At 30.7% G+C, this 10,616-nt stretch overlaps 1 protein-coding gene across 3 annotated transcripts; it reads right to left on the reverse strand.

Moving 5' to 3' along the window:
• Positions 1-250: 250 nt before the first annotated feature.
• Positions 251-10,388, reverse strand: LOC127287061 (60S ribosomal protein L8). Of its 3 annotated transcripts, none has more exons than XM_051313787.1 (5): positions 10,226-10,388; positions 9,617-9,764; positions 5,119-5,260; positions 2,916-3,229; positions 251-485 (listed from the first exon to the last, which is right to left on the reverse strand). In XM_051313787.1, the coding sequence occupies exons 2-5, from the start codon at positions 9,752-9,754 to the stop codon at positions 306-308; spliced, it is 774 nt and encodes a 257-aa protein (XP_051169744.1). In that variant the 5' UTR covers positions 9,755-9,764; positions 10,226-10,388; the 3' UTR covers positions 251-305. The 3 variants fall into 3 exon arrangements, with proteins under 3 accessions (XP_051169744.1, XP_051169759.1, XP_051169751.1); XM_051313802.1 differs by having other exon boundaries at positions 10,230-10,302; XM_051313794.1 differs by having other exon boundaries at positions 10,128-10,242.
• Between the last annotated feature and the right edge of the window lie 228 nt (positions 10,389-10,616).

Genomic DNA, 10,616 nt, shown 5'->3' on the forward strand with positions numbered 1-10,616 from the left:
AAATATAAAATAATTCCTAGGGAGGGGGTAAGAGAATTCTGAAAACCAGGAAATGTCAGAGAAATTTTTTTCATGCTAGTTGTTGAGTGTTATTGAGAGCATACAAAAAAGTGAAGTTGATAATTGAAAATTGGTAAGACAGGAATTTGGGTGGTCTTCGTTACTATACTGCATGCCAAAATAATCGAGGACAAAATACTTGTAATAAAATCTGCTACACGCCATGGACTAAATAACAAATATGCAAAAATAAATATCATATTTTGTAGATGTTTATTTTATTAAACTTTAGGTGTATCATTAGTTTAATCATCTTTCTTGGTGTCAGTTTTGCCTCCTCGAATTCGTCCCGTACGACGGGCAGCGATGAGACCAATTTTCCGACCAGCACTTGTTCCTCGCTTGACAGTAGAGGCCTTTCCAATATGTTGGTGATTACCACCACCATGAGGATGTTCAACGGGGTTCATAGCAACACCACGCACCTATAATTAAAATTGACTAATTATTGATACATTCCATGAAAACGAAAAATTTCGTTAGTTTGCTATTTCTTCTCAGTATGAAAATTTGTCAACATATTGACTCAGGTTTCAAATGTCTGTACCATCATAGAAAGTTAAGTTCTAACACTAAAATGTAGTGAATTGTATTTTAACTTATGAATTTGGTTAATCTAATTAATCCCTTAATATTCAGCAAGTGTATAAGAAAATATGAGGCTGTTTTCATCGCAGAGGATAAACTAGGCATAGATAAACTACTTCATTCAGCTTAATTTATCCATTTCCTACTTTATCCTTCGCGATGAAAACAGCTTTTACAAATCTTAGAATTTTTTTCATTTAATGATAGAACGTCCAAGCGCCCGTCCTGCCGGAAGGCTTTTTTGGATGGCCCTATATATATGAGGGTGGTAAAAAGGGAACTCAAAATTTTTTTCTGTCACCCTTTCCTATTAAAGTAGACGTAAAAACGAAAAAATTCATGCGTTAGACTTTAAAAAAAAATAATATTAAACCATGTTTCGAAGCGTTCAAACTTTGCATGTTTGCTCAAGCCAAAAAAACAGTTTTTCGTAAATTCACTGTAAAATCTACAAAAACCAATATTTTTAGGTCTAACTACTCTCATTTTCTTCTGAAGCCTTCAAAGAATAGAATGTGATAGTTTATTTTTAAAAAAATTCAGTTTAAATATTTTTCTGGATTCGTCAAAAAAACCCTATAAAAACGTCCTTTTTCTTTGAATTCCCTAACCTAGGGATTTTAATTTACAAACTTTATGTTTACATGCGCTAAAAGCTTGTGTTTTTACCTTTCCAACGATATATTTTACTTTTGGATTATCTGAATCCATGTTAATTTTATAAAGCGATTTCGGGGAGACTCACGTGAGTCTTTTTCATCCTGCCGGAAGGCTGTTGGACGTTCTATCATTAAGGTATGGAAATGGAATTAATAGAAAAATATAAAAAAAGTTTTAGTAGGGGTATCCGTGCTAATTTTTGAATTACAACGTTTTGAAGTAGAAAGTAAGGTTATTTATAGATTTTTCAAGAGTCAAGTATATTACTCGCTTGAGAAAGAGAGAGAAAACACGACTGTGAGTGACTATACACCGCAGTGAGAAGAGAAACATTCTCATGCGAAAGTGAGAAACTTTTCTCCTCTATGAGTGAGTAGAATCAAGGTTGCCAACCTAGGAGACGTGTTGGTAAGGTAGGTATTGAATAGTTTCTCAAGAAAAAGTTAAATACCTACCTTACCAACACGTCTTCTAGGTTGGCAACCTTGATTCTACTCACTCATAGAGGAGAAAAGTTTCTCACTTTCGCATGAGAATGTTTCTCTTCTCACTGCGGTGTATAGTCACTCTGTGAAGTGAGCTGTTGATTAGTATAATCTAGTCGCAAGGAACTGAGAACTGGAGCCGGAGATATACCTTAATATGTACACTCGATTCTGAGTATAAGCGACGGTACCGTTTAAATCGAGAACGTGAATTCGCAAAAGCGTCCACACTCCTGCATATAAAAGCTCGAGTATGCACATCACTCTCCTTACCGCGCCTAAGTTTATGACTCCGAGAATTGTTTAAACCTAATAAACTCAAACCCAGAATCGAGTGTAAATAAATTAAGGGTATGTGGGAAAAGGACATTTTCTGTAGTTTGAAACTTTCTCTGAAATAAAGAATGGTTTCGGTTTAAAATTTTCGAGCATTGATAAAGGAGGGTACAGGGAATATTGCTGTTCTACTCATTTACTATGAGTGACACTCCACGAGAAAAGGGACCTTATGCGACAAAAAATTAATTTCCTGTTTTATATGCGAATCGATAGTATTTGAGTTGCTCTTTCATATTGGGATCTGAAATACTGCGATACGCCATCTGGTGAGAGCCTTGTTGTGGTGGCCATGTTTTCATTCCGTGTTTCTCTAACATATACAAAAGAAAGAGATAAAAAACCAAGATGGTTGTCACAAGAAGGCTCAGGGGTGGGTCAGTTTCGCGTGATTTCTGATCCCAATAGAAATGTCAAAAATAATATTTTTCTAATTACTTTTTTGTAATAAAGCTTTAAACATGACCATGTCAATCGCGTTCCAGCACGGACTACGGAAACCACTACGACTAGTATACTTGTTGTATCCGTGAGACGTAGGAATGATGTAGTAGTAAGGTAGTGGGGCTGATTTCCGCTGGCGCGTCTCAGCCAATCAGAACGTTCGACTTTAAACGCCTTTCCTGTATAATTCTGTTTTGTCGCATAAGGTCCCCTTTCTCGTGGAGCGTCACATTATAACTTAACGCAAAAATAAGGCAATAAATAGTAAACTAATGTTGTATTTTTTCTCAGTTCATTTAGGTCATGTGGGAGTTAAGATAAAAATAGGAGTGCTAAAATTACCTTGGGCCAACAGTTCCTCTTGACCTTGTATTTGTGATAGGCTCTACCTGCTTTCAAAATCGGTTTGTCGATACGTCCACCTCCCGCAACTATTCCGACCATAGCTCTGTTGTTGGATGGAATGACTTTTTTAGCACCAGATGGCAATTTTACTCTGGTTTTTTTTGTATCATGGTTGTGTGAAATAACTGTTGCGTAATTACCAGATGCACGAGCCAATCTTCCTCGATCACCAGTTTTTTCTTCTAAATTACAAACGATAGCTCCCTCAGGCATTTGTCCGACAGGCATCACATTACCAATTTGAAGGCTTGCTATTAATACAATATAGAATTAAATCTTAAAAATGACTCAGTGTTGAAGAGACTAGGAATGGTTGTGGCAATGAATAATAACAAAAATCTCAATAATTAACAAAAATTAATGTTTTTTTAGTGAACTTTAGCAAATTTTCTATAAAAATGATAATACTTTCAAAATATATAAACAGATTGTACTCAATACTTTCTACTGTTTATAAAAAAACTAAATATTTATTGAAAACGCGTAAAATAATTTAAATAAAGAGTGAAAGGATAAAAAAATTTCTTATTTAGACTTCCATCAGTTGCATTGAATTTTATAATGTGGTGTTAGGTGTAGGTGAACATAACATTATTAACATAGCAACATATAAAAAATATTTAAGAATCCGACAACTATTTTATAATTTATAAAAGAGTGCTATGAAAGACACTGAAATTGAGCTCCAGCGTGCAACAACAACCGCAATACGTACTTCGAGTTGCGGGGTAGAAATTAGACAGGGCCAATAAGGAGACTAGATTCTATCTCCCTCTACGCAACTCGAAGTAGATAATGCGGTTGCGACAGACAGTCAAAACATGGTCCATGTGTAACTGTTGTTATTGCGGGCTATCATCGATTCCGTCCCGTGAGGAGAAGTAGCCTACCACTCCACCACCAAGAATGGATTCTCACCCGTATCTTAAGCCGAACTCAGGACTGGCAGTGCGATCGAGGTGTCGCATAAAACTGCCTGTAATTTTCATTGTATGAAAAAAGACGAATAGAAAAGAAAGCTTTGGAGAAAATGAAAGTTTTGTTGCAATTAAGGCAATTAGTACAGTCATCACTCCTCAGGCGCATGATACTTTGTGAGTTCATACTCCCGTGGTACATCATTGATATCAAATCAAAGACATATGCACATCGCAGTTAAACTGCAGAAGGCAAATGAATCGGTACATAACTGCCTCATTCTGATCATTAATAAAATTGAAATCGAAACATTAATTATTACTTATTGAAAAGTTATGCATTTTTTTTAAATTACAGCAACAAAACATTCAATATCAACATCCTAAAAATAAAATATATTTATTAAAGGCCGTAGTACTGATATACGGCCCCACAGTCATAAGACACATAAACACAATCATTAATACCATACAATGATCAACCGGAAGTAAAATCAATCGACTTCAAAACTGGTCGCGACTGCGTGAGGGTAAACCCTCCACAGCCGTCTGCACACCCGCCTCGAAGTCAATCTATTTTACTCCCGATGATACATTAATTTCTTTTCTATCTCTAAGCCTAAAAAAATAATAAAAATAGAAAGAATTTGATTTTTAAAAAATTATGACAACTAATGATCAACCGGAAGTAAATTCAATTGACTCTAAAACTGGTCGCGACTACGTGAGGGTAAATGAAAATAATATTGGATTTTAACATTTTTATGTGAAGTAACATATGCCTGAAATCACTAGAAAACAAGGAGTTCAAATTTAATAACAAAAAATAAAAAATGTAAATATTTAATAATGTTATATTTTGTCAAAGAAAGTCATTAAGAAACTCCTTAATGACGGATTAGACGCCCTTTGCTGCGAGGGTCGTATGAGCATTCATAGTCCCCGAACTGCCGGACGCTTGTGGGTCGCATGGTGGGGGAAGGTCGCTTCCCCTCACAGGACGCAATCGATGAATGCCCTTGGGTGAGAAGTTTCTTACCCTGCGACTGACTGACAGAAATATTACTAATATTACTACATTATTAATATTATTTACAGAAAGCTGTAGAAACTGTATAAGATTTTCTCAAAATTGTTACAACTATCCTTGATCTCCCCTATATTGCTAATACAATATTAATTAAAACATTTAAATAATAAAAACTGAAATATGAAATATTTACCTTTTTTCCCACAATACAAAAATTGGCCAGTATACATTCCTTCTGGAGCAATAAAAAGTTCTTTACGTGTTTTAAACTTGTAAGGATCTCGAAAATGTACCATTGCCAATGGAGCTCCTCTGCCAGGGTCGTGAATAATGTCCTGCGAAAGAAAATAATAGAAATTACAATCACATTTATTTTAAAATTAATTTACTTAATATAATATATTCTTTTCAGAAAGAGCCTCTAGTAATAAATCTTCATTCAATTTCAGAAGTAAATATACTAGAATTCATCATATTTTGTTTGCAGAGAAATTAGGGAAGGTCAGTTATTGTAAGTATTACACTTTTTGTTAAGAAACATATTATTTACTCGAAATAATGAGTAAAAGTAATAGAAATATTCAAGTACTGTAATGGAAACAAAGTACGTGAAAAAATAGTTGAATTTGCTTGAAAATTTTCTTAAAATCGTATCATTAAATTTGGTCTATTTGTTCTAGAGATATTAGGTTTTGACAAAGAAATAGAGAAAATTGTATACTGTGGGCCTTGGGGATTATAGCTTTAGTTTTAAAGTTAGATACGCTAGGTTAGATATGTTTGCATCGTGTTACCGTTAAATTAATTTAATTGTGCGATAATTGTATAAGGTGATTTGTGTATTTTTAAATGACTCATTCTTTTAAAAAGCCACCCAAAAATTTTTTTTTGGCAATAAAATATATTAAAGTATACATAAAAACAAATGAAGGGTAGAATGACAAAAGGGGTCAAGCGCCAATTCACTGTTTTTACAGGAAGTAAAAAAAACATTTTTAAAAATTTTGCAGGTCATTTAAAAAAAAACTGAGAAAACCGTTTTGATATATTAGTATGTTTTAATAAATAAACAACAATTTGTTGAAATAAACCTACATATTAACGATAAAATTAAAAAAAACTGTGGTGCCTTGAGGTTATATCAACTGCGCACATTTTCTTTAAGCATTAATTATAAAAAAAATATACAGTTTAAAGAAAAACTGCAAAATTAGTTTCATTCTATGGAATCGACGAAATGAATAGAAAAAAAAATTCCTTTAAAAAATTGTTTGTTTTCAAGAAAATTACGAATTAATTGCTTGCTTTGGAATTGAGCAATACTTTCATCTTTAAATTCAATTGTTCACTTAGTATAATCATAAAAATATTTAAAAATTAATAACAAAATGATTTTAAAATTGTTTAAAATTGAAAATATATTATTATTATTATTAATTTTATTAATTAAAGTATTATTAAAATAAAATTAAAATAAAATATTAAAATAAAACCTAAAAAAAAAAATATTTTTGATCAAAATTGAACAGATGGATAAAAATGTGAAGAATGAAATTCATAAAAACATTTCACCTTCATATCGTTTCTTTTTAACAATATCTTTTTTATTCATAGATTTTTTTCCGCATCTGCGAGGCATTTTCGATTTGTAAAAAGCAATGTTTTTAAATTTGTTTAGTTATGCATAATATTATTGACTCACCACTTTCTTTTGTTTTTCAATCAGGTTCCAATAAAGTAAATTTGAGGCTATTTTATTAATTTAATTTTTATTAAAAACTTATTTAAATACGCAATAAAAAAGGAAATCCTTCTACAGAAATGTGTAAATGAATTTTCTTGATTTTTTTTATGCAAAAACCTCATTTTCGATAAATTGGCGCTTGACCCCTTTTGTCATTCTACCCTTCAAATATATAGGGTAGGTTTTTAGGTCTGTAATGCGTGGTTGCTATGTTATCAGGGGCTCATTTTTTTGCAGCATAATTTTCAAATGGCAATAATTTTTACCCGGATCAATGGATTTATATGTCTTACAATCATTTTTTGTAGACAATTTTCTAAACTTTCAAAGTAAATAATTTATTTTTTCAAAATGTTTATTGTTTATTATTGTGAGACAGCAAAGTACGTACTTTTTGAGAAAAACGCGTTTAAAGTTTTACTAGTAATTAAAATAGACTTCTGGAGTTTACTTTGAGTCTTGATAGAGAGTAGACGTGTTTGTGTTCGTTCCGTCAACAAATTATCGTTATTGTACGATTTTGGTTTCTTAATATTGTGTAGTCTTATTAAATTGGATTTAAGAGTGAGGTCACTTTTTGTGCAGGGTGAATATTAAACACTAAGTGCATTTTGCGTGCGGAGTGGTACGAAAATCATAGTGACAATACCCGAAAATTTGATTTTTATGGTGAAAACAGTAGAAAAGTCTCAAAATTTATGGTTTTTTTCGTTGATTGGGTAAAATATGCAAAATTAAAAAAAATGCATAAGATATAAAAAATGTAATTTAATATGATGTATAACTTTTGTCTGAAAGTTTTTTTTAATTTTGCATATTTTATCTAATAAACGAAAAAAACCATAAATTTGGTGACTTTTTTTTATGGTTTTCACCATAAAAATCAAATTTTCGGGTATTGTCACTATGATTTTCGTAATCAGCGCATCAAAATACATAAAAGTACGTAATATAAAAAAAACCAAAAATATTTTTAAAAAATTCCGAAAATATTGTAAAAATTGTTTGCTCATTATCGGGTTAGGCTTAAAAGTTTCGTAAAAAGTAGGTTTTTTTGAAAAAATTTTGAAAAAAATCGATCAGTATGTCAAATGAGAAAAATGACTTTTTATCATTAAAACTCAAAAATTTAATAGTAATATCGTTTTAAATTTTTTTTTTTTTTTTTTTTTTTGAAAATTACGTTTAAAAACACACATTTTGAAAAAAAGGACTTTTAAAATTGATGCATTTTTAAGGAAGTTATGAGCATTCAAAAATTACAAGTCATGAAAATTCTCCAATTTTCAAAATTCCACAATTCGAAAATGGCTTGCTAAAAAAATTTGAAAAAATTCATGAAAGCTAGTCTCAATTAGTACTAAAAGAAAAAAAAATCTCAAAAAAATCGGAGATGCATTTGCAATTGGACTTTCACTTTGGCGTGGAATACATCTTATATAAAACAATTAGTTTGAAAGTTAATGTTCTAAATACCTCAAAACACATTTCAGATTTTCTTTAAATTCATCTAAAAATAAAACTTAAATATCCTACTTTTTATTTCCCTAAAGAGCTTAATGGACATTTGAGAGTATTTTGAAAAATTAATTAAAAGTCACTGGCATTAAAAAGATTAAAGTATTTGTAAATTGAAATCCACTTTTTAAATAGAGCGAAATTTTTTTTTATTTACTCGTTTACAAGTCTTAAATTATTTCTTTAAAATCAGAAAAAATAACAAATATTTTGAACAAATGAAATATTTAAAGTATAAATTTAATAAAAAAGAAACATTATTTTAAGAATATCTTAAATATCATGAAATTATAAAATTCTTTATTTTCCAATTTTTTATTAACCAGGGTGTCTAACAAGGAGGGGCGCATGATTATCTCATAAAAATCATTAGCTAGAATTTTCATTTGTATGAATTTCATTTGATAGAATTTCTATTTAGACGAATTAGTATTTGAATTAATTTTTTTTTAAACGAAATGTTATTTAACATAGTTTTTAGAAACCGAATTTTAATTTAATATAATTTTTATTTTCCAAATTTATTGTTATCCAATTTTTTATTTGATAGAATTACAATTTAAACCAATTTTAATTTATCAAAATTTTCATTCAGCAGAATTTTAGTGATTTGAATTGTATAATGTCAGAATTTTTAAACTATCGAATCTCCATGTGTCAGAATTTTTCAATTTTTATATTTACACGAATTTTTATTTGATAGAATCCCTAAAACAGAGAATTTCCATTTGATAGAAATTAGAAATGGCCGAACAAGCAATTCGAATAACTATATTTATATTTATATTGGATATTCATGCGCCCCAACAAGGATTGAGAAAAAAATTCCCTGATTCCTCCCTGACTTTTTAATAACCTTATTTCTGCTTTCTTTGGACAAAAATACGGTTACTGACATATTTAACAATTAATTTTAAATGATAGTAACAAATGGTAATAAAACCATTGAAGTTTTTTTAGATTAAAAAATTTTTAAATTCACAAAAAATTTTAATTTTTGTAGAAATTTACAGAAATTTCCCTAACCGTTAGACACCCTGTTAACAAATGCTGCTCTGTCCAATAAGTATACTTCTCAATTCATACATATTTTATCTCTAAAAAGCAAGTGAATTTTAATTAATTTCTCAAAATCCTTTGAGATATTTGAAAGCTTAACATTCAAACGAACGTTTGTATATAAATTATCTTTACCATAATAAAGTTTAAAATTTTCTCCATCGAAACTGCTAATAACAAAGGTAATTCGATTTTACTAAATGAGATAAATATTTATTTGACAATTGTTTATAGAACACTCTTTTAAATATTACTTGTGAATATCTTTAAAAATATAGAAATATAAATGGATCTAATTAGAGTAATAAAAATAAACATTGAAATGTAAAATAGAAGCAGTGAATTAATATTAATTATAAGAGATACAAACCTTTACAACTCCTTTAATGTAGCCATGTCTTTCAGAGAAGTCTAAAGAACGAAGTTTGGCTGCTCCTTTCCTTTTCTTAGTATGAGATCGAAAAACAGAGCCAGCTCCTTTACGTTGAGCACGTATAACTCGACCCATGATTCAACTTCTGCACCAAAAACAATTTCTGTTATAAATGATTCAAACTATATTTACAACCCATAAAATAGCTACATGTGAATATTAACCCTACACAAAAGCATCGCACATTTTTACTAAAATACGTCAACCTTTTTACTAAAAATCTCTATCTATTGAAATTAATAAAAAAAATCAATTAAATAACAAAAAATAAAGCACATGTCTCTCAGACTTGTTTTTCTTTGCCCTACTAGAAAATATAATTAGCTTTTAGGGGTTAACGATATCGACAACATGCAATATAACCTCCACTTCTAAACAAATTTTTCACTTCATTATTTAAAGTAAAATAAGATTAAAACTATGATAACCAGTCGTTTAAACGACTCACAATGTACAAGAATAAAAAAATTTCATAAGAAAAGCAGAAAAATACACTAAGATTATAATAGATTACAAAAATTAAAAACAGCACTAAACATATCATACCGACTTGAAGAATCAATTTTACGGAAAAGGGAATAATTTTCAGGAAGTGCCGATTCGTTGGAAGATCAGGGATAGGAATACTAAGACCAACTTGAGTGATGTCAGGGCTAGGAAATCTTTAAGCTGCTTCCACAACAACTTTTTTTCATTGGTTGGGCTGTTTCCGAATTGAGGGTTTTAAGGTTTTTCTGCGGAAGCTTCTACGCGCCACCTCGTAACGAGGCGAAACCAACTTATGCTCGTTTCTACGGAAGCCTGTACGGCTCACGAGCGTCTCGGACGCAAGTGGCGGTGTTTCGTACCACAAGTGGCACGAAGTCCGTCCAACTTGTGGCAAGTTCGTTTGTTCGTGCCACTTGTTGGACAGACTCCGTGCCACTTGTGGAAAGTG

Source organism: Leptopilina boulardi, unplaced genomic scaffold (genome assembly GCF_019393585.1).
Source record: "Leptopilina boulardi isolate dan_hultmark-lab unplaced genomic scaffold, ZJU_Lbou_2.1 LbouV2_122, whole genome shotgun sequence".
NCBI classification, from domain to species: Eukaryota; Metazoa; Arthropoda; class Insecta; order Hymenoptera; family Figitidae; genus Leptopilina; species Leptopilina boulardi.

What these genes read in the sequence shown, in the direction of transcription:
- LOC127287061 (XM_051313787.1), bottom strand. Translation starts at nt 9,754, where the DNA reads ATGGGTCGAGTTATACGTGCTCAACGTAAAGGAGCTGGCTCTGTTTTT. An exon ending in TTTGTATTGTGGGAAAAAAG is followed by an intron (nt 3,230 to 5,118) that starts GTAAATATTTCA and finishes TTGTATTAATAG; the next exon opens with CAAGCCTTCAAATTGGTAAT. An exon ending in AGAGGAACTGTTGGCCCAAG is followed by an intron (nt 486 to 2,915) that starts GTAATTTTAGCA and finishes TTTTAATTATAG; the next exon opens with GTGCGTGGTGTTGCTATGAA.